Raw genomic sequence first — 25,014 nt, forward strand, 5'->3', positions numbered from 1 at the left:
TTCCTAGTGAAAACAAAAGAAAATTAAATTTCACCACAATGAGTATGCGGTTCCACATTGAATTCATAACTCTACAAATAAGAAAATTTTAAGAAAATACTTTTATTAAGGGGAAATTATTATCCGTCATGGAAATATTCAATCATTTTTATCCATTAGGGCGTGAAGATTTTTCCACCCCACTATAATAAGAATATTGTCTTAAAAATTCAAAAACGTGGAATATGCATTTGGCCATTTCCGGAGGAGAATGAAGAATCATTGAAACTAATCTGGGGGAGAAAAAAGTAATCCTTCTTTCGTTGACTCGACAAATGGTGACTCAATGAAGTAAGAGTGAGTGGATGCGAAGGGAGTGAATATCAAAGGGGATGTGAACTCTTGAAGGAGGTGAACATATACACCTTCACGGATGTCGTATAACTAAAACTTTCACAGGTAAATGACGACTTATACTTATTGACGACATGACTGCTTGTCCATGGATTATTCTTTAGGGTTGATTGTGTATAGCTATGCTGTTTGACCTATGTGATTGCATGGATGAGTAGGGTTAAGGCCTCATTCAAGTGCTGGTCTATATTAATCACTAATTTAGGAAAACAGTCTTCCTTTTCTCCTTCTGTCTTTTTTTTTTTTTATGTGTTCTTCCAATGAGTCACTGCTTATTAACGCAATCACTAATATAAAGGATCCGTCTAACCATTTTTAGTTAAAAATGAGGTAATTACATTGTTATATTCGCATGTCTATGGGATTAAAATTGGATGTCTAAAGACAGCGAGCATTTGCGAATACAACATCATCCGGCAAGGTCATACTACCACATGGCGTAGCATTCGTCACCAAATGTATGCACATTCTAAACCAAATGCAGGGCCATTATATACAACGTAATTACATGATTAGTAACAATTATACAGTGTAGCATTATTGCACACCAGTGCCACAAAGTATCAAGGGAGGGTTAAAGGGCGGATCAATCTGGAGAGGGAATTCAACCTCTAATATCCTCTCATTTCAGATAATATATTTGGACTGATCATGTAGTATGGATGTGATGGTGGAAACGGGGGCTTTTCTATTCCAGGAGTATTTTAGCACGAAGTGAAAATCATTTTCGGGTGACACAGCTTAGTAGCTGGGGAAACTTCCCGAGATTAATCTGGAGCATATTGAAAGTACAGTCATAAAGGCAGGGCTACCATATCTCATAAGCATTGTTTTATACGATGTCATGAATAGCATAAATAAGGTTGTTGAGTTTTCACCTCATCAGTTATTTATACTATATAATGTCTCTTGAAAGGCACGAAAAAACTAAAGATTTGTATTTGCAGTTACTGTAAGTAATGGTTTTTTGAAACTAACATCCGAACTATCAAACGTGATAAGATGGGAAAATCCACTACCTTCACTATCAATTGCAACGACGCCAATAAGAGCAGCTAACGCAAAGGTCACTGCTAAATTGTCTGAAGTAATGAAAATCCAAATATGTGTCAAAAATGAAAATGAAGAGCAAAGACACAAGCGGTTAGAGAACATGTGACTTCGAGCACGTGAGCAAGTCAAACATGACAATGAAGAGCAAAGACACAAGCGGTTAGAAGACATGCGACACCTAAAAAGTGAGCAAGTCAATGAAAATCAACCTGGATGGAGAAAATCAAAACTTGTCAAAATTAAAAATGATAGCGATGATGATTGGGTTTGGGATTTCGACATGGATAAGATCATCAATGCCTACCATACCTCTGTAAAAAAACAACAACAAAGATTCCGCGATATAAATTTCATAATGAAGAAAGACAAGCCGAGGTAAAATGGGCAGAACAAATTGGAAATGATAGCGATAATGATTTTGACATTGATTAGGTCATTAATGCCTACTATACCTTGGAAGATAAGAAACCTGGACTAGATAAATGTTTGGAAGAAAATAAAGTTGTAGTCCCACAACCTAAACAATTAAAAGAAACAAAGGTGGTCATCAATTTTAAATCAATTTTTCTCAAGATGGGGTAAATTCCTGCCGTATAGAGGACTGATTGAATGCAGTATGTAGAGTAGAGTTTTGCTAGCGCCCGTCTATTATATCTCCCACGACTGGGAACAATTTTCCCAAATTCAAATTGTGTTCTTTTAGAAATATCGTCAACAGTGCGCTGACGAAAACTGGAAAGATTATTAGTTAGGGTTATGCCCAAACATCGCAAAGAATCAACAGATAGAATAGAGAAAATGTCTCAATTGAGAGGAGATAAGAAGTTGAAGAGATAGATAAAAGCACACACTTCTCTTTATTCAGCGAAAGGCCAATCCCAGAACAAGCATTGGAAACAGGAGATACCGTTTTGAGAGACCAGTCCTAGTTTGACTACTTAGGAGCAAATCATCAGCGTAAGCAAAATAAGAAACATCTGAAAAATCAGAGAAATGTGTGGATGATATTTTCGTAAGCACGCCAGAAACACAAATTTCAAAAAGTATATGTTACAAAACACCACCTTGTCTTACGCCTCTTTTAACTTCGATAGTAGTAGTTAGAGAATATTTCAAACTAAGGAAAGAATTAGAATACCAATATGTGAATTTTTCATAAATTTATTTTGCGAATTTTATTTTTCATCCCATACAAAACCAAAACACATCTTCTACAAAATGCTACCGTGCTAACAAAAACATTACAGTTTTGCAGGCGCACGGCAGTAATAAGAAATAAATTATATTCCATCATAAATCACAACATAACCATAATCGACTCAGACTTGAAATCAATCTCTCTCATTTAAACAATCAACACATTATTCACATCCCAAAAAATATCTCCTCCCCCCCAAAAAAAATCTCACTATACCACACTCCAGAGACTTCATCCCTGCTCTCCCCCCTAAAAAATTTAATTACTTTCTAATAAATGACCTTTTAAATTTTTCTCAAATGAAAGCAGATGTTCTACCGTCCTAATGCTCACTGGCAATTTATTCCATATAAGGGGGGCCATATATCTTACCGTAAATGCTGATCTAGCTGCATCTGTTGACTTAATTGCTATATTATTACTATTTCTCGTTTCATAATCATGCATTTGGTTCTTCAAAAAATAAAACTTCTTAAAAAATACAGGAACTAGACCATTCATACACTGGTTCACAAATATAGAAGCTTGAAAATATTTAATTTGGCCAACATTTAACGGATTCAGGGATTTATAACAAGCACTAGTTTCATGGACCTCTTTCACATATTTAACATGGACCTCTCGACACCCGCGCCAATACGAGGGCCGTGCCGCATACCGGAGACGCCGTAGCCATATCAAATTTTTTTTTTACGAGGTCTGAGATCCATAGATGTTTCATGGAGATCTATTTGATCGCAAGGTCCCCAATCTGGCAGATCACCCTCGTGCAGATCACCAGCGTGTTTGCCACCATCTCGCTCGGCGTAAAGCTAAATGGTATTGACGTCCCTTCACTACTTTGAGGTGCACTGACGGGTTTCCACTGCTGTCTAGGGATGGAGGGTCGATCATTATTAGCTACAATCTTTAATATCAACCTAGAAACAGCAGAGGCTTTAGGAAGGGGAAGACATAAACCCTTGACCTTAGGATCAACCTAATGACCTTTATGATCTGGAAATGATGGAACGATCAAGATGGAAACTTGGCGGGTTGAAAATAGTCAGTTGTTTATAACGCTAGTAGCTTGTAGGGAACTACATCTTCTAGAGTATAACAGTTAAAAAGATTCATTATTTTTTCCTTAGTTAGTAGCCCATCTCGGCTCCCTCCTCTTCCGACCAGTTGACGTCCCGCCAACAGAGATTTTTAATTAAATCTTCTAAATATTATGCTGACAAAAAATCTGGAACACCCAAGATTGGAGCTTGTCATATCACGGCGATAACGAGGTATAAAAGCTTTTTATCCTTAATTTTCCTTGTTACTATAACTTTAAATGTTTATATTTGAAATATCTGTTAGTTACTGAAGCTGGGAAATTTTTAATTGCATTCTGTCAATGACATTAAGCGGACCCTGAATGTCAATGACATTCTGTCAATGACATAGTTAAATCTTCTAAATATTATGCTAACAAAAAATATGGAACACCCAAGATTGGAACTTGTCATATCACGCCAATAACGAGGTATAAAAGCTTTTTGTCCTTAGTTTTCCTCGCTACTATAACTTTAAATGTTTATATTTGATATATCTATTAGTTACTGATGTTGGTCAATTTTTAATTGCGTTCTATCAATGACATTAAGCGGCAAGTATGATAACTATTTTTATTTTCGAAAACTGTATTTTTGAAAAGAATTTTACTTGTTGGATGAAAATTTGTTCCAAAAATAATTACAGAAATCCTAAACTATAAGTGAAGTGCAACGAACATTGGAGGAATTGTGTAAGAATCGACACATTGTGTAAATGACAATAATCAGGGTCCTTCTGAGTACTTATACTATATATACAACCACAGAAGAGACAATAATTAGGACTTCTTTCCCAAGACAGTGAACCAACAAAACCTATTTGAATATTTCGGCCCTATATCTAAGGGAAAGCAAAGAAAATAATAAACAATAAAACACTTACAATAAAAGCTCTCGGCTAAAAATCCATTTTTTTTTTAAATAGCCTTGGCATCATTACTTCTTAACGAAAAGCTCAGCCAAGACTGTGTGATAAAAGCTAACATTTTACAAGCTAAAAAGGTTCATTTATTGAACTAACTGTATTTATTAAAAATTAAATCCCACACCAGAATAAACCCAAAAGCATGATTTACCTACCTTATATTCAGAAAATTACTTCAAAACTGAAAAATTTTGTTTAAAAAACAATTTACGGGTTGTATTCACAATTAATTTAAGTATAATGAATCTTCTCAATTCTGGCAAGGATAAAACCCCAGTTTCTCGTCTAAGAGGGGTGTATCAAATACCATGTAGTTGTGGAAATTATTACACTGGTCGAACCCACCAAAATTTAGGACCAAGATTACAGCAACACAAAGAAAGTATTGAAAAAGCATTAAAATCTAGAAATAACCCCATATCTTTCAATTCAGCTTTAAGCAATCATATTTTTGAAAACCAAACCATTATGTTCTATTTGACGAAACAATCAAACAGTTCGTGGTAGCGAACTGTAGTAAGGAGCGAACCGGTTCAATAGTAACCAAAAATCTAAAAAATGGATTTTGATACCAATAGCTACATCAAAAGAATCGCATTTTAATGCTGATTTTAAATATATATGTTTCGTCAAATTTAATCTTATCCATCAAAAGTTACGAGCCTGAGAAAATTTGCCTTATTTTTGGAAATAGGGGGAAACAACCCCTAAAAGACATAGAATCTTAACGAAAATCACATCATCAGATTCAGCGTATCAGAGAACCCTATAGTAGAAGTTTCAAGCTCTTATCTAAAAAATTTGGAATTTGAATTTTTTGCCAGAAGGCAGATCACGGATCCGTGTTTATTTGTTTTTTTCCCAGGGGTCATCGTATCGACTCAGTGGTCCTAGGATCTTGCGAGAGGGCTCATTCTAACGGAAATAAAAAGTTCTAGTGCTCTTTTTAAGTGACAAAAAAAAATGGAGGGCACCGAGGCCCTCTCCCACGCTAATTGTTTTCCCAAAGTCACCGGATCAAAATTCTGAGATATCCAATTTATTTAGCGTAGTCAAAAAATCTTATAACTTTCTTTGGGGACGACTTACTCCCCCACAGTCCCCGTGGGAGGGGCCACAAGTTACAAACTTTGAGCAGTGCTTACATATAGTTATGGTTATTCGGAAGTGTACAGACGGTTTCTGGGGGATTTCTAAGTTGGGGGGAGGGGGTTGAGAAGAGGGGGATATGTTGGGGGAACTTTCCGTGGAGGAATTTGTCATGGGGGAAGAAAGGTTTCATGAAGGGAGCGCAGGATTTTCTAGCATTATTTAAAAAAATGACAAAATAAATATCAAAATGTTTTTTCAACTGAAAGAAAGGAGAAGCATTAAAACTTAAAACAAACAGAAATTATTGCGCATATGATGGGCTCACCTCCTCCTAATACCTCGCTCTTTACGTCAAAGAATTTTTAGTAATTTCAACTATTTATTCTACGGCTTTTGTGATTCAGGGGTCATTCTTAAGAAATTGGGACAATAAGGCTTAGTGTAAAGAGGGAGGTACTGACGAGAAGGTGAACCCATTCATATACGTAATAAAAACATGAGAATACAGAAGTTCGACACGTAAGCTAATTTGTAAGTTACGTATATCTTTTACTAATAAAAACATTCGTAAAAAACTAAAAGTTCTAGTTGCCTTTTTAAGTAACCAAAAATCGGAGGGCAACTAGGCCTCCTCCTCCGCTCCTTTTTTTTTATCACAATCATTCGATAAAAACTAAGAGAAAGCCAATTAGCCAACAAAATAAATATGCAAATTTCGTTTTAATTATTCATCTGCGGAGAGCCAAAATCAAAACATGCATTGATTCAAAAACGTTCAGAAATTAAATAAAAAAAAACAAGTTTTTTTTAACGGAAAGTAAGGAGCGACATTAAAACTTAAAACGAACAGAAATTACTTCGTATATAAAAGGGGCTGCTTCCTCATCAACGCCCCGCTCTTTATGCTAAAGTTTCTTACTGTTTTAAAAAGGAGAGTTAAGAGAAAGAGTCAAACTTTAGCGTAATGAGTGGGGCCTTGATGAGGAAGCAGCCCCTTTCATATACGAAGTAATTTCTGTTCGTTTTAAGTTTTAATGTCGCTCTTTACTTTCCGTAAAAAAAACTTGTTTTTTTTATTTAATTCTAATTAGCAATGACCAAGGAATCAAACAAACTGTCCGCGAGGCAATAGAAATCAAACGAGACTTAAATGATAATACATCCCTAATTAGAGACTTGGGTGAATACACACTCAACTCTATGTACACAAAATTAATTATAGAAAATAATATAATTCAAAATAAAATAAAAATAGGAACGAATAAAAACAGACCCAGTCCCAAAAGAACTACAAGATTAGCTGCAGAGAAGGCAAATATCGCAATAAGAAATTATTCCAATTTTTAATAAATACTGTTAGTTCAATGAATGAACTTTTTTAGCTTGTAAAATGTTAGCTTTTATCACACAATCTTGGCTGAGCTTTTCGTTAAAAAGTAATGATGCCAAGGCTATTTAAAAAAAAGAAAAAAAAATGGATTTTTAGCCGAGAGCTTTTACTGCAAGTGTTTTATTGTTTATTATTTTCTTTCCTGAAGACGGCCCTTAGATATAGGGCTGAATTATTCAAATAGGTTTTGTTGGTTCACTGTCTTGGGAAAGAAGACCTCATTATTCTCTCTTCTGTGGTTGCATTATGGAAAGACAGTGTGGTCTTCGGCATTGTATACTATATATATATATATATATATATATATATATATATATATATATATATATATATATATATATATATATATATATTTAAATATATACATCTAAAATCAATTTCAGACAAAAAATGTTATTTTCGTGATTGTCAAATGTCAAATATTATTCAGATTCTAGATAAATTACTCCAGTTAAAGTTTCATATTACTTGTAAACTAGATATGTTTTTTTAGTTCCGCCTGGCCCTCCAAAGATATTTGACGGAGGAGGAAGCGAAATACACGGAGTGGCAGGCCCTTATCAAGAAGGATCGATTATTGAGTTCAGTTGTGTATCCAACGGAGGTATTTATTAATTATTAACACTATTAATAGTACAATCAATAGGCTAAACACAAATTTAGGAGAACATATATTCATAAGCAATTTGTGAAATAGAACAGACTTCTTCCAAAAAATTAAAACTTAACTATTACGAAGACGCCCAGACAAAAACATACATAAAAAATTAATGAAAAGCACCATTTAAACTTTAGTTCAAAGTAAAAATTTATCAAAAATAAAATTTTAAATCAAAATTAGACTGAAGTTCAATTTATGACAAATATTTCGGCATTAGTTTGAAACTATAATCTTTTACAATGTTGGCGAAAATACAGATTTTATTTCTTTTTTTGTGTCCCAACCGAACATATGATTTACACATAGCATGAGGTGTTAAGGATGGTCTGCTTTTTGTTTAGCCCTAGACGATTTGCCAAAAAGGACTATCTTCGGCCGTCTGTCATCTTCCATCTGCAGAATTTGAACTAACCATTCCAACCTTTCTCTCATTATAGTTCTAGAAAGCGGGATTAAACCACAATTTTCACACAGCCAACTGTTTTAAATAACGCGTATACGTCAGAAGCACATTTGACCACTGTCATCACTGTAGCTTCCGAAACTCTCGTCTTGATTTGCAGGCTTATGTTCCTGTTCTTCCACGTATTTTACAACTGCAAAAAAACACCTTAAGCCTTGGCTATTCTATTTTTAGCATCTGCACCGTACCCACCACCTTTACTAATAATAATTATAAGGTAAGTGAAGCTGTCCACTTGATTTATCATTTGGTTACCCAACGACACCTTTTCATTTTCACTTACTCCTAACCTTAGTGAGTTAGTTTTCTTAACATCAATTTCCAAACCTGTTCTAGCACCCTGAACTCACAAAATCTCTTAAAAGTTCGTTCATTTTGCTCACACTTTGATTTAATATGGTTAACTCATCAGTATAGTCTAGTTCCTGGAAAGTTTTACTTCCCCGCTTGATTTGATATTCTCGCATTGCTCCCATTGCTCTCCCATTTTCTGTACTCCTTAGGACAAAGTCCATCAAGAGGATCCATATAAGTGGGACTTGAACACAACTATGCTTAACACCTGCTTCAGTACGAATGCCAACCCAAAAAATTCAGTTTGGCTAGCCACAATACTTGCCTTACACATTGGTACATTATTAACAAAACCTTCTTCGGTTTCGTAACGCGAAGCCGGAGTTCAACGCCCACAAAAATTCTGGGAAAACATCTCCTAGACAAAGCAGCCCTAAACACAAATCTAAATCTCGATTAGTTTTTGTTTTGAACCTAAATATGTCTCATAAAATCTCTAAAAGCTCATTCATTTTGCTCACACTTTGATCTAGGATGGTTAACTCATCAGTATAGTCTAATTCCTGGAAAGTTTTACTTCCCCGCTTGATTTAATATTTTCACATTGCTCCCACTGTTCTCCCATTTTCTGTGCTCCTTAGGACAAAGTCCATCAAAAGGATCCATATAAGTGGGACTAGAACACAACTCTGCTTAACACCTGCTTCAGTACGAATGCCAACCCAAAAAATTCAGTTTGGCTAGCCACATACTTGCCTTACACATTGGTACATTATTAACAAAACCTTCTTCGGTTTTGTAACACGAAGCCGGAGTTCAACACCCACGAAAATTCTGGGAAAACATCTCCACGACAAAACAGCCCTACACACAAATCTAAATCTTGATTAGTTTTTGTTTTGAACCTAAAAATGTCTCACGAAATCTCTAAAAGCTCATTCATTTTGCTCACACTTTAATCTAGGATGGTTAACTCATCAGTATAGTCTAATTCCTGGAAAGTTTTACTTTCCCGCTTGATTTGATATTCTCGCATTGCTCCCATTGTTCTCCCATTTTCTGTGCTCCTTAAGACAAAGTCCATCAAAAGGATCCATGTAAGTGGGACTAGAACACAACTCTGCTTAACACCTGCTTCAATACGAATGCCGAACCAGAAAATTTGGTCTGGCTAGCCACAATACTTACCTTACACATTTGTACATTATTAACAAAACCTTCTTCGGTTTTGTAACACGAAGCCGGAGTTCAACGCCCACAAAATTTCTGCGAAAACATCTCCACGACAAAACAGCCCTACATACAAATCTAAATCTCAATTAGTTTTTCTTTTGACCCTAAATATGTGATAACTCCATAGCCCCCTATAAGCGGGGAGTAGGGAGGGGCTATGTACCAATGTGTAAGGTAAATATTGTGGCTACCCAAAATGAACGTATATTCGAAAGTTTGGCTTTGGCGTCGGCACTTACCTTACACACTGTTACAATATTAACAAAAGGTTAGATTTCAACCAAATTGGTGGTTGGCTCCTCAGTTAATCTATCATTTAATTATCAGCTCAAATAATTCAGTGTATAATTTATAGAAATGTCTGAACCATGAAAAATTCTTGAACATCAGTTCGATCTTCTATTTCGTGAAGGTAATTTCGTCTAGGTGTAATCTCCAAGTACCAGCCTGCAGTGCTTATTATATCCGCAAGTGGTACAGATTTCCATAGCACCCATGAAGCTGTCATGAATCTTGTCTCGTGTGCTTTTCCTTTTTACCATGTTCTACTGCTGTATCATATATCATAGATATAAACTCTTTTATCCAAGAAAAGATAGTTCCCACTGCTACTTCTTTTGATGTTAAATTAGAAAAAGGGGATAACGAATCTCTTTCTCTTATTTCTGATCGCCACGTTAGCCGTTCGTTTTTCGTAGGTCGATAATATCCTTACTGTATACAAGTCTGGGTCTACATCTAGCGCGGAAAAAGGATAGAAAAAGGTCCTCGGGGGGTTTCATGGGCTGGGGTCTAAACGACGGATGAAACCTGAGAGTTACTAAATTATCTGAAAATTATGCTGCACTGAAATACAAGGTATGAATTTTGGTCCTTTGCCAACCAGATGCTATGGCTTAAATGGCTTAAAAGGCTATGGCATAGATGCTATGGCTTATTTTCTCTCTCTCGTGACGGTGTGTCAGCTAATAGGTCGAGTGCAATGTATCTACCCTTAACTGAAAGTTCAGGGACATCGTAATCTTGAAGTTGTTTAATGGATTCCTTCTCTACGACAAAGGAATGGGTTCTGCCCTCTATGTTTATGTAGTTGACTACTGTCGGATTTTCTATCACTACCTTGAAGACCTCGTTTCTTAGCTCCTCCGCAAAGGCTTTGATCGTGTTAGGTTCTCTCATCTCGAGGCAACTTAAATGAAGAGATTTCTCTTCTGGAGAACATGTTCCCGAAGCGTCCCGAATGTGAATTTTCTAAATAGCCATCCCACCCTTAAGTTTAGCTATCGGTGAATTTTTTTTTGGAAACAGTAGGGCTTGAGAGGAAGGTCTTGACCCTAGCAATTTTTGTTGAGCCATGGTAAAAGAACCTATTTCATTTCTGTCGTAATCGGGATGCTTAAATCTATGTTGTTCCACGTCCTGTCCCCCAGCCGGAGCATTAGTAACTGACCTTTTCTGAGACGCATTCTGTTGAAAGGAATTGCTCTTGAGCCAACGTCGAAGAGTCTGATCTGCTCCATAGTTGTCTTACTGAGGTATGCAATTTTTCAGGAGCTGTCCTAATTGTCTAGATCACATTCTTAATCTTTTTGGAGTTAAGTACGCCATCTCTACCTCCAGGCCTACCAGGAATCTAAAAAATCGGATTCGTCGCCTGGATTGCAATTATGATTTTTCGCTCAGCATGAACCCAATTCTGTGCAGGAGAATCATAATGGTCTTTACCTTGTTCTGTACTAACGACTTTTAATAATTGTACAGAAGATACTTGTTCATGTAAGCATGCAGTATAGTTGCAGTAGAGGCTATATCTTTTCCTGTAGCTCTATCCCGGTTTAGCACATTCTCAAAAAGTTCTGTGTGTCTCTGTTTAACTCTATCCTTATCACTAATTGTGGCCCCGTACCTATCTGTAACTGGGACAAGCTCATTTTGACTACTCCCTCTCAATTTGTTGTCATGCCAGTACGATATTTTGCTATTATGCCGTCTTCTGTATCTTCCAGATCTCCAGCAATTTTATCCATAGCCTCCATTTCACACCTCCTTAGTTCATATTTTAATACTTTCTCCACTTTCCTTATATTCCTCTAATTTTCACATGATCTATCACTCAGACAATTCTTTTACAAGCCCCTTCTCCTCTCTATTTAACATTAAGCATCTTCACTAATACTTCTAGCTGCATTTCCAGTGTTCTTCAGTAACTTCATCAATACACAATCGACAACTTCATAAATTATTTTCCCAAAATTATTCCATCCATCTTCTACATTGCCTGATTTTAAACTCTCCAGTTAGGTATTCGACCATTCGTGGAAAGTTTCTCTCAAATTCTCACCCTGGAGTCTGATAACGTTATAACTTCCTGTGACGCAGTTACGTTTCCTAAGTTTCAGCTTTAAATTAACCCTAGACACTACTAAATGCTGATCTTTAGTTTTAACATCAAAAACAACACTCCTATATACCCTAGTATATTCTATTAATCCTGCGAGTCTTTGTTGTAGGCTACAATAACATGATCAATAAAGAGAGCTGTCTTACGAGCATACAAATATCATGTTACCTTATGGGCCATTTTATAACCAAAACTTTATTGGTTATGCCTAGATTTTTACTCCTACGAAATTGCATTAGTCTATAGAAATAACTGTTTTCTTTTTCTGCACCAAATTTATAGGCAAAGATACCATCTACCTCTTTTTCTACCCCCTAATAAAAGCGCCATATTTCTACCTAGAACCCAATTTTTTCTTGTAACTGTAAGTAAAATTCATTTGAGTAACTACTATCTCTCTCAGAAGTCAGTGATCAAGATAAATTCTTAAGAATAAGTGAGGTTGTTACCTCCCTCTTTCTCTCTCTGTCTGAATTTTTTTTTTGTATTTTGTTTTACATGCAGTATGGAAGTGTTTTAATAGTATGTGTGTCATCCCTCTCCTGTACAGGCAATGGAGATTTAAAGAGGATCATTGCATTGCTCTTATCGAATGATGTTCAATTTTTTTTTAATCTTACCTGATTTTAATTAAAGATATAAATTTTTCCGCTTTTCCTTTCCTTGCATTCCAAAAAGAAATTTTACCCCCAAAAATAACCAGATAAACGACAGAGATTTTCGATAAGCCGCTGAAATCCGATTGAAAAGACAATGTATTTTTACAGCCCTGGCTATGTTTTCAATTAAAGAGGGCCACACCACAGGAAGCTCTCAAAGCTGCTAAGCTGCTCATATGATATTTCCTTGGAGCTGTTTATTTTTGCGTTTTCCTAGCAGGCACGCTAGAGTATTTTTGGGGACTGTCCTTTCCTGAACTAAAAAAAAATCTGCTCTGTTTAACCGAAGAAAAAAAAATCACACTTTCTAATGATGTAAGTGTCATTGAAACTGGATATTTTTATCTCCAACACATAACAGGGAAAGTCCAATGGTTTTTCTAAGATTTCTGGAAAAGTAGGTGTCAGATTTTAGTTTTCTGTCATTAATTCGGATATTTTATCCAAGCTCAACAAGTTACGACAGGACAAACCAATCAATTCTGAACAGTTTGGTAACACAAACCAAATATGTTTGTAGTGGACGAGACAGGGAGATCCTTTAAGGTATAGAATCCCCTTAGTTATGAATTTTGGTAGACAAAAATCATTGTCAAATTTAACTAATTTTTTGCTTATTAATTTCCACAATTCAACGTGGTAACATCGAAAATGTTGTTCTACTTTAAAAGTTTTATTACTTTGGAATAGCAAAATATTTTTTAAGGTTATTTTGATGTCCTTGGTACTTTAAATTTTCATGTGTATGTGCATTTATGTGCAGTTCCTTACGTCCTAAATTATATGGTCTTCCAAAAATCCATCAGCCGAAATACCATAACGACCGATTGTATCAAGTACAAGGTCACCAACAAGTGTTTTAAACAAAGGGTTAGCGTCGATTTGTAAATCAATTTCGTCTTCACAAATTTCTTATATTAAGAATTGTTCAAATTTGGTTGGAAAACCTAGAAAAAGTGGAAATTTCTTCAAGTTCTTTGATATCAAGCTCCGTCATTGCATCAGTGTACGCAGTATTGATACTGCCGAAATTTTGTTTCGCTTTGTTTCGCTTTTAGCTCGATGAAAACATTATTTTGTTACGCTAAAGTTTGACTATTTGCCACAATTCTACTTTTTAAAACAATTAAAAGCTTTAGCGTAAAGAGCGAGGGATTGCGGAGGGGACAACCCATTTCATATACGGAGTAATTTCTGTTCGTTTTAAGTTTTAATGTCGCTCCTTACTTTCAGCTAAAAAAATTAGTTTTTTTTTATTTAATTCTATCAAGAGCGAAATTTTGCAGTCGATTATCACGTCTGCTGTGTCTTCAGCTCCTAGAATGATAAAAAAATTTGCTAGGAGGTGATGAATTATACTTTTTTGAACATACGAAATATGTTTTTCAAAACTTAGAAACCAAAGTTATAACCATAGAAATGTTTAGTTACCAGAAAAAGTGGAGTAAAAAGTTGAGTGAGAGGCCTATAAAACAACGAGGTTTTGTTAAACATCATCTATTGAGGCTACTTTAGCAGCTGCATCATACTTTTTGAGTCATTTGGCTTTTCGATAGTTTTTTCTAAATACCAGGGCCCACACACTGTGAAAGCAAATGATAGGTAAACCAAATTGCCCGAATGCGACAATATTGACTGATCTGATCAGCATAAAAAACATGTTTTTTAAGATGCAGAAGTATCTAACGATGGACATTTTTCATCGCGATCATACAGTGTGAAAAAAAACGTTCCAACGGATGCAAATAAGAAACTTAATATCGTTAAGTACCATCTACGAATGGTAAGTAACCGCGTCATGCTCCCTACTACTTGCAGCATTTTAGATTGCTTCCAGGCTTTTTGTGGATCAGTGGGCTGTGTTAGTTATATGGTTTTTGTCTTTTGTGGGAGAATGTATTTTATCTAGGTAATTTTGTTCTAGATGTCAGTATCCACACGCTATATTACCACGCACGTTGGAAAACTAAATTACCCAAGAGGCAGTAAAAGTGATGTGTCTGCACGCACTTCAGTAGAGAAAATATAACTTTTTTTATTTGTGTTTACAAGGAAGTACCAACAATGGAATAGTTTTGGGGCAATTATAAAATTTGGAATGTTAACTCGGGCTCAATATAAATGAAAAAGTTAATTTGCGTTAAGCATCGTCTATACGTTGATTGTGTATAGCATCTTAACATGCTCCTTATGTCTTCCAGCTTGTTAGATAATTGACTCTAAATATCTATAGGCTATACAAAAACATTGAAGACAGCTATACCGGTTTTAATAAGAATTTTAGCATTAATGAATTTTATATATCAGTCATATAGCCACTCAGGCGGTAAGTCGCAGGTGGCCTCACTCCGACACTCATCCACACCGTGCAATAAAGAAAAAAAACTTATTAATTATAAATCTCACCGTGAATGTCCGAAATTGGTGAATGTCGACATTCATCGGTGAATATCCTGAATATTTTTTTTTCTCTTTGAATTTATTCAGCGTTGCCAGTCAACTTTTTCAGTTCAATTTAACGTTTGGATGGTGACAGGCTAGGTTGGGTTGGGATAAGTTTAAGCCCTTTCTGAGATTTGAAACATAATTTAACCTAATCACACCTAACTTTAACTTTTAACCATCAAAGCTTGCATAAGACTAAAAAACTGATTCGCTAAGCTAATTGAATCGAAGCAGAGAAAAAGGTATTTCGGATATTCATTGGTGAATGTCGGCATTAGACAGATTTTGGACGTTCACAGTAACATATATGCCTTTTAGCTATATTCCTCTGCGATTGTATTTCAATATAAATAAAATATTTAAAATTGTTCTACAGTTAATGGTATAGAGAAATATGTATTTAGCAAAATAGTGCTTTTGAATTCAAAGCAAGACAAAAATGGCAGTCTTTATAATTGCGTTTTGTAACAAAAAAAAACTACTTAATTATATTTTACTTTAGTGTATTATCATAATAATTCAAACATTACAACCATCAAACAGTTTGTGGGAAACAAAACGTGTTTCCGTAACAATAAATACATTAAAAGGATCGACTTTAATGCAATTACATGAAAAACAAGTTCTTTTCAGATGAAAGTATAAGCAGCACTAAAACGTAAAACGAACAGAATTAATTCTGCATATGAGAGAGCATCTCCGTCCTCGGCCCGCCACTCTTTACGTTAAAGGTTTACAGTGTATTAGGTATAATGCTTGCTATTCCAAGCCAAAAGCCCCTTTTGTTGAGGAGGCCCTTCTGAAATACTAATAAGAAAAAGTTCTATTGTAGCACAAAGAAGGGGAGGGGAGGGGTTTGAGGGTAGCCCTTTCACATACTAAATAATTTCTGCTCGTTATATGTTTCACATCACTCTTTACTAATGTTTGAAAAGTTTTTCTCTTATTGAATTTCTTTTCGTTCCTAATTGACTACCCAGGGTTATCCTGTATATGAACAGGGTTACCACTATCTGAAACCTGATTCTTTAGTCAAAATTTAATTTGTGCTTAATAATGCTTCAAGATTTAGTGTATATCCTATTCAAACCGAACTATCACCTCAGCACTAAGAGTGAAGCCTCACTCTCTCAACAATCGTACTTCACCCGATATACATGAACTATATATATATATATATATATATATATATATATATATATATATATATATATATATATATATATATATATATATATATATATATATATATATATATATATGTATATATATTTGATTAGCTTTGCCAATCAGTTTTTTCAGTCTTATGCAAGCTTTGATGATTAAAAGTTAAAAGTTAGGTGTGATTAGGTTAAATTATGTTACAAATCTCAGTAAGGGGTTAAAACCTATCCCAACCTAACCAAGCCTGTCACCATCAAACCTTTAATTGAACTGAAAAAGTTGACTGACAACACTGACTAAATCCAAAGGAGAAAAAAAAATATTTGGGATATTCACCGATGAATATCGACATTTACCAATTTCGGACATTCGCGGTAGCATTTATAATGAATAAGTTTTTTTTCTTTATTGCACGCTGTGGAGGATTGTCGGAATGAAAACCACCCGTGACTTACCACTTGAGTGACTATGTGACTGATATATAAAATTCATTAATGCTAAAATTCTCGTCAAAACCGGTGTAGCTGTTTTCAATGTTTTCGTATAGCCTATAGATATTTAGAGTCAATTATCTAACAAGCTGGAAGACATAACGAGCATTTTTATAGATGCTATAGACAATCAACATATAGACGATATTTAACGAAAATTAACTTTTTCATTTTTATTCAACCCGAGTTTTTGCTCCAAAATTCATAATTGCACCGAAACTGTTCCATTCTTAGTACTTCCTTGCAAACACAAATAAAAAAATATGTATTTTCTCTACTGAAGTGCGTGCAGACACATCACTTGTACTGCCTCCTGGGTCATTTAGTTTTCCAATATGCGTGGTAATATAGCGTGTGAATGTTGATATCTAGAACAAATTACCTAGATAAAATACATTCTCCAACAAAAGATAAAAACGGCATAACTAATACAAGGCACTGATCCCTGAAAAGCATTGAAGCAACCTAAAATGATGGAAGTAGTAGGAAGCATGACGCATCTACTAAGGGTAGCATTCGTATATGGTATTTAACGATATTCACTTTCTTATTAGATATTTTCTATTTTATTAGATTTTTCTATTTTATCAGATAAAATGCATTCTCCCACAAAAGACAAAAACCTTATAACAAATACAAGGCACTGATCCCCGCGAAGCATGGAAGCGACCTAAAATGATGGAAGTAGTGGGAAGCATGACGCGGCTACTAAGGGTAGCATTCGTATATGGTATTTAACGGTATTCACTTTCTTATTAGATATTTTCTATTTTATTAGATTTTTCTATTTTATCAGATAAAATACATTCTCCCACAAAAGACAAAAACCGTATAACTAATACAAGGCACTGATCCCCGTGAAGCATGGAAGCAACATAAAATGATGGAAGTAGTAGGAAGCATGACGCGGCTACTAAGGGTAGCATTCGTATATGGTATTTAACGATATTCACTTTCTTATTTGCATCCATTTGGACATTTTTCTTCCACATTGTATGATTGTAATGAAAAATGTCCATCGTTAGGCACTTCTGCATCTTAAAAAACATGTTTTCTATACTGAACAGAAAAGTCATTATTGTTGCATTCTGATCAATCTGGTTTTCCTATCATTTGCTTTTACAGTTTTTGGATCCTGGTATTTAGAAAAAAAAACTGTCTGAAAGTCAAGTGATACAGGAAGCATGATGCAGCTGCTAAAGCAGCCTCAATAGATGATGTTTAACAAAACCTCGTTGCTTTATAGGCCTCTCACTCAACTTTTTGCTCCACTTTTTCTGATAAGTAAATATTTCTATGGTCATAACTTTGGTTTCTAAGTTTAAAAAAATAATTTGTATGTTCAAGAAAGCATAAACAGACAAATTTCATCACCCTCTAGCAAATGTTTTTATCATTATAGGAGCTGGAGACACAGTAGCCTAATAATTGGCTGCAAAATTTCGCTATGGATAGAAGTCTACGAAAAATCTTCCATGGCCTCTAGTCTGCGTGAAGGTTTTAAATTAATCTTATACAAAAAAAAAACAAAAAAACCGTGAATACTACAATAAATATGAAAAATCGTTATTTTAGACATTTTTGACCTTTCAGGGAAAGAGCAACAAAGGACATGGAGTATAAATGCTTTCAAATATGTTTTGAAAAGTACATTTAAAGTAGGCTACCAACAAGAATTTTAGCTTCTTCTACATCAATATTTGCGCACTTTGATACAATGTCGGAGCTTGATATCAAAGAACTTGAAGAAATTTCCACTTTTTTAGGTTTTATAACCAAACTTGGAGAATTCTTAATATGAGGAGTTTGTGTAAACAAAAGTGATTTACAGATCGACACCAACCCTTTGCATAAAACACTTGTTGGTGACCTTGTAACTGACACAATTGGTCGTTATGGTAGGTTCAGCTTATGGATATTTGGAAGACCACATAATTTAGGGGATAAGGAGCTGCACATGGATATTCAAAGTACCAAGGAGATCAATATGCCTTTAAAAATATTTGGCTATTCCAAAGTAATAAAGCTTTTAAAGTAGAACAACATTTTCGATGTTACCACGTTCAACTGTGGAAATTAATAAGCAAAAAATTAGCTAAATTTGACAACGCTTTTTGTCCACCAGAATTCAAAACCAAAGGGATTCCATACCTTAAAGAATCACTCTATCTCGTTTACTACAAACTTATTTAGTTTGTGTGGCCAAACTGTTAAGAAATTAATTGGGCTGTCCTGTCGTAACTTGTTGAGCTTGGGAAAAATATCCGAATTAATGACAGAAAACTAAAATCTGGCACCTACTTTTCCAGAAATCTTAGAAAAACCATTGGACTTTCCCTGCTTTGTGCTGTAGATATAAATATCCAGTTTCAATGACACTTACATCATTAGAAAGTGTGATTTTTTTCCTCGGTTAACCAGAGTAGATTTTTTTAAGTTCAGGAAATGACAGTCCCCAAAAATACTCTAGCATACCTGCTAGGAAAACGCAAAAAAATGAGCTCCAAGGAAATATCATATGAGCAGTTTAGCAGCTTTGGGAGCTCCCTGTGATGCGGCCCTCTCGGATTTTAGCGGCTCATCGAAAATCTCTGTCGTTTATCTGGTTATTTTTGGGGATAAAATTTCTTTTTGGAATGCAAGGAAAGGAAAAGCGGAAAAATTTATATCTTGACTTAAAATCGGGTAAGATAAAAAAATAAATAATAAAGATCAATTGATAAAACAATGGAATAATCATTAAAACACTACCAAACTGCACGCAAAACAACGAAAAATTAAGACAGAGTGAGGAAGAGGGAGGTAACGACCTTGCTTATTTTTAAGAAATTTTCTTGATTACTGACTTCTGAGAGAGATGGTAGCGACTGAGATAAATTTTACTTACATTTATAAGAACAAAATGGGTCCCATGTAGAAATATGGGGTTTTTATTAGGAGATTTTAACGCCCAAGTGGCTAGAAAAAGAGATAAATGGTATCTTAGCCTATAAATTTGGTGCAGGAAAAGAAAACGGCAATTGCTATAGACTAATACCATTTTGTAGGAATAAAAATCTAGGTATGGCAAATAAAGTTGTTGGTTTTAAAACGGCCCATAAGGTAAAATGATATTTACATGCTCGTAAAACTGCTCTCCTTATTGATTATGTTATTGTATAAAAAAGACTGGCAGGATTAATACAATATACTAGGGTATATAGGAGTGTTGTTATTGATGTTAAAAGTAAAGATCAGCATGTAGTAGTGTCTAGGGTTAATTTAAAGCTGAAACTTAGGAAAGGTAACTGCCTCCTGGGAAGTTATAACTTTGTTAGACTCCAGCGTGAGAATTTGAGAGAAACTTTCAACGAACAGTTGAATAATTAACTGCAGAGTTTAAAATATGGCAATGTAGAAAATGGATAGAAAAATTTTAGCAGAATAATTTATGAAGTTGTTGATGGTGTGGCACGGCTTCCTCAGCCGTGGTTTTTAATTACCTAGGACGGAAAATAAATGTCTCTTTTCATGTAGCTTCTTCAATGTCACGATGGTGACTAATGACCTTTTTTACTATCCACGGGCAGATGTTCGGTAATTTCATTGTCAAAAAATATCGATAACCACACATGACTCTTTGAGGGTGTTTTAATTGAGATCCAATAGAATGTATCCAAGATTTATTAGTTGCTTGATGCTACGTCGAGAGTACAATTTTCGGTTCAACTGGATATTAAATAAAAAAACAAGTTTTTTTTTAAAATGAAAGTAAGGAGCAACATTAAAACTTAAAACTAACAGAAATTACTCCGCATATGAAAGGGGCTTTTCCTCCTCAACGCCCCGCTCTTTACGCTAAAGTTTGACTCTTTCTCTTAACTGTATTTTTAAAACAGTAAGAAACTTTGATTACTTAAAAAAACAACTAGAACTTTTAAGTTTTTACAAACGTTTTCATTGGTAAAAAATATACATAACTTACGAATTAACTTACGTAACGAACTGGTATGTTTTTATAGCGTATATGAGGGGGTTCAACCCTCGTCGATACCTCGCTCTTTACAATAAAGCTGAAATTTTGTTCCAATTCCTTAAGAATGACCTCTGATTCACAAAGGCCGTAGAATAAATAGTTGAAATTACTAAAAATTACTTTAGCGTAAAGAGTGAGGTATAACGAGGGGGTAAACCCCTCATATGCGTAATAATTTTTGTTCGTTTTAAGTTTTAATGTCGCTCCTTACTTTCAGTAGAAACATTTTTTCATATTTATTTTCATTGTTTTTTAAAATAATGCTAAAAAATCCTGCACCCCCTTATTGAAGTTCTCTTCCCCATGAGAAGTTTCTCCTTGGAAATATCCTCCCACGTAGCCCCCCCTCAACTCTCCCCCCTAAACCAAAAAATCACCCCAAAAACGTCTGTACACTTCCTAGTAACCATTACTATATGTAAACATAGGTCAAAGTTTGTAACTTGCAGCCCCTCCCACGGGGACTGCGGGGGAGTAAGTTGTCCCTAACGACACAGTGATTAGGTTTGTCGACTATAATGAATAAAATGGCTATCTCAGAATTTTGATCCGGTGACTTTGGGGAAAATAATTAGCGTGGGAGGGGGCCTAGGGGCCCTCCAATTTTTCGGTCACTTTAAAAGGGCACTAGAACTCTTAACTTCTGTTAGAATGAGCCCTCTCGCGACATTCTAGGACCACTGAGTCGATAAAATCAGCCCTGGAAAAAAAAACAACAAAAAAAAAAACAAACAAATAAACACGCAACCGTGATCTGTCTTCTCGCAAAAAAATGCGAAATTCCACATTTTTGTAGATAGGAGCTTGAAACTTCTACAATTAGGTTCTCTGATACGCTGAATCTGATGGTGTGATTTTCGTTAATATTGTATAAATTTTAGGGGGTGTTTCCCACTATTTTCTAAAATGAGGCAAATCTTCTCTGGCTCGTAACTTTTGACGGATATAACTGATCTTGATGAAACTTATATATTTAAAATCAGCACTAAAATGTAATTCTTTTGATGTAACTATTGGTATCGAAATTCCATTTTTTAGAGTTTCAATTACTATTGAGCCGGGTTGCTCCTTACTACAGTTCGTTACCACGAACTGTTTGATATCTGCTTGTTTAAAGTTATAAGAGAAGCTGAATCGCAAACAACCCTATAGATGATATAGTAAGCACAATTCAATGCAAGTGTCCTCTTGAGACTACTTTCAATGGATTCAGCTAAATCACCAATAATCAACCCCTAGTTTGGTTCAATAATGTTAAACACGTCAAGTTCCTGTATGAATTTTGTGTCTGATGCAATACTCTTCATCTTCTCACGGGACTCTTACAACACAATAGATGTTTTTCGGGTTTTCTAAAAAATTTTATCACGATTTTGAATTATTTTCTTTGAAAGTGTTGTTTTGCCTGACATTGAAGGTCCGCAAAGAAATGATCTGAATGGAGTTTTAAAATGTATATATTCCCCAAATGTCAAAATACAGCTAACCGAACCTAACCTCAATCGGTAGAATCAAAAGTCAAAAAATAGGGCTTTAGGATTTTAGACAAAGACTTTCCGAGAAACTCCACCGTTTAGAATTTGAAAAATTCTCTAATAATCCACTTTTTATACCAAAAGAATCTCCTGATCCTGCTTTGATGAATCTCAGCTCCTTCCCCCTTGCAACAGAGCAAAATTAGGTTCTATCGAAAGGACTGGAATTTTCAACAGCCCCCTCGAAAATACCTTATAGTGAAATTATCGCGAACATGTTCAAACCGAATTATATCTATTCAAGCGTAAAGTCCAAACAGAATTATTTTTTTCTAAACTTTAATTTTTTTTGGCCCTTTCCACCTCACCAGCTCCAAATTTGAATTTGCAATGCCCCCTCTCCTCCTTTTGTCCAAAGAAATCTGAAAGTTTGAACCATATGAGTAAGAACTCTGACCCCAAAGTCATTCTTAAGACATTGCAGACGCGCTATTTCAATAGCTTGAATTCACATAGTGGTTTTTATTTACCACTCTTCCAGTGAAAACTGAAAACGCACTGGACATACCTCCAATCCTTCCCGGAAGTTTTAAATTGGTCCCTTAAGCCGTTACATCTTTTCCCAAGATACCACAAATTCGACATTTTGACAACCTGGATGTCTATTGTCGAATGGTCTTTAGCTGTTCTTAAGATACTGGATTTATACGATTTTGACAACATTGCAGCACGTTTTGTTTTTTGCTTTATCTCGCTACTTAAACGTAAACATGTTAGAAGTCTATATTGCAACAGCGTTGTTTTGTCTGGATTCGAGATCAAATTTTCAGCTCCTTCGCCTTCCCCTGCGATAAATTTGAGATTATCTAGCCCTTTTCTCCCTTTCCCTTGTCTAACAGTACCTGAAAGTTTTAATTCCGTCCCCAAAGCTGCTCCCAAGATGTTGCACACCTATGTTTCAGAGTGGGTTTCTTGTATAATTTATGTATCTTGTCCAAGGAGCTTTAGGGTTCTTGTCATCCCTGGACGTATATTTGTAGACATTTTCAACATTTTCGAACCGAATAGCTGTCGCAAAAATAATGGTTGGAATCCTTTGGGGTAACGGGAGAGGGGTAGATAGAAAAAATGGATACTAGAGGACAGAGTGGTTGGCTTCCAATCATTTTGACTCTTGAAAAAAGGCATGAGAAATTTCCATTATCTATTTGAGTAGCCCACTTCCTTTCTAGGAATATTGCAGATACTGTAATTTTAATAGCCAGAACGCGCATAGTATATTTGATTTAGCTCCATTTTTTCTCCAAGTGACAATTTTGCATTCATTTACCCCCCCCCCCCCTCAAAATTATTTCTAAGTTTCAGCTTAAAACTCTAAGCCGCTCCTGAGGTATTGAAGACTTTCTGTTTTGACAACCTAGTAGCACATAGTGTCTTTTGATTTTCTCGTTACTTCACCGTGCATGAATTTTCAGTCCCATAAAAGCTTATGGTGCAAAAACGTTGTTTTTGTCTGAATTAGGGACAAAACTGTCTAGCCCCTTCCTGCTCTATCAACAAAAAATTCGAATTCTCCTTGCTCGACTCCCCCCTTTCCTTTCCCCCCTCCTTTCAATGCTCTCAAAAAGTTTCAACTCGATCTCGTAAGCCTTTCTCGAGATACTAGAAATAATTTTAAAAAATGTGTGCATATAGCGTCTTGATATACTCGGATATGTGTGTTATTTCCAGAATATACTCCTGAGAAAATCTGGAATTCTTGACGTGGCGAACGATTCGTAAGAAATCGCTTCAAATAAGTTTTTGCCTATTTCGTGGCCCCCTGGTACCTCCCTAACAAACAAAATTGATGAGTTTCTTGTACCAAAGAACCATCTCTATAAATTTCGAGCTAAAGTTTCGGACACCCAGGATCAACCCCCCCCCTTCTCCATTATCAATCAACATGTAAACAACCGTCAGCATGCATAATTTATGCCCCTTGCCCCAGAAGGGTCATTTGGTCGGCGGAGTCACATTTACGGAGTTATTTGACCTTTTTTTTCAACGAAATAGCTATCTCAAAATTTTGATAAGATGTCTTGGATAGAAAAAGAAGGTGTGACAAGAAGATCCGTAGCCCTTTCATCACTTTTACCTCTTAAACGGGCTATTTAACTTTCATTTTCAAATTGATTGAATCGCCTCCGAAGTGTTTATGACCACCCCTTCAACACGAAGAGGCCTGAGGAAAAAATACATGGAAGCCCTTTTGTCCATTACTTAAGCAACCCAACTGAACGCCCAACCATTTTTCTTCTAACTCTTTTCTACTAAAGAAAGTATATATTTTGTCCATACGACACCCTATCCACATCAGACCTCCCTGCATAATTTTTTTTTACAACATTTCTTTTCTAATTCAGCTCCGAAAGCTGCGAGTCATTTTTTTTACCCAGCCTAGAAATGTAAATTTTTTGTATATTTTACAAATTAACCTAGATTTAAGTGAGTAAATTCAACCTAGTAATAAATTTAATAGAGTATGAAATGACTTTTAATGAGAAGAGACTTTAAATTTAAACGTAATTTTTAATATGC

General features: G+C 35.3%; 1 protein-coding gene across 1 annotated transcript in view; it reads left to right on the forward strand.

Annotated features, from left to right (window-relative positions):
- The window catches only part of LOC136029863 (B-cell receptor CD22-like), a 252,212-nt gene that overhangs the window by 45,278 nt on the left and 181,920 nt on the right, over nucleotides 1–25,014 (forward strand). The window contains exon 4 of the mRNA XM_065708320.1: nucleotides 7,627–7,737. Within this exon, the coding sequence (XP_065564392.1) occupies nucleotides 7,627–7,737 (111 nt within the window). The remainder of the gene's footprint in view (nucleotides 1–7,626; nucleotides 7,738–25,014) is intronic.

The sequence above is a fragment of the Artemia franciscana genome, chromosome 8 (genome assembly GCF_032884065.1).
Source record: "Artemia franciscana chromosome 8, ASM3288406v1, whole genome shotgun sequence".
In the NCBI taxonomy this organism is placed as follows: Eukaryota; Metazoa; Arthropoda; class Branchiopoda; order Anostraca; family Artemiidae; genus Artemia; species Artemia franciscana.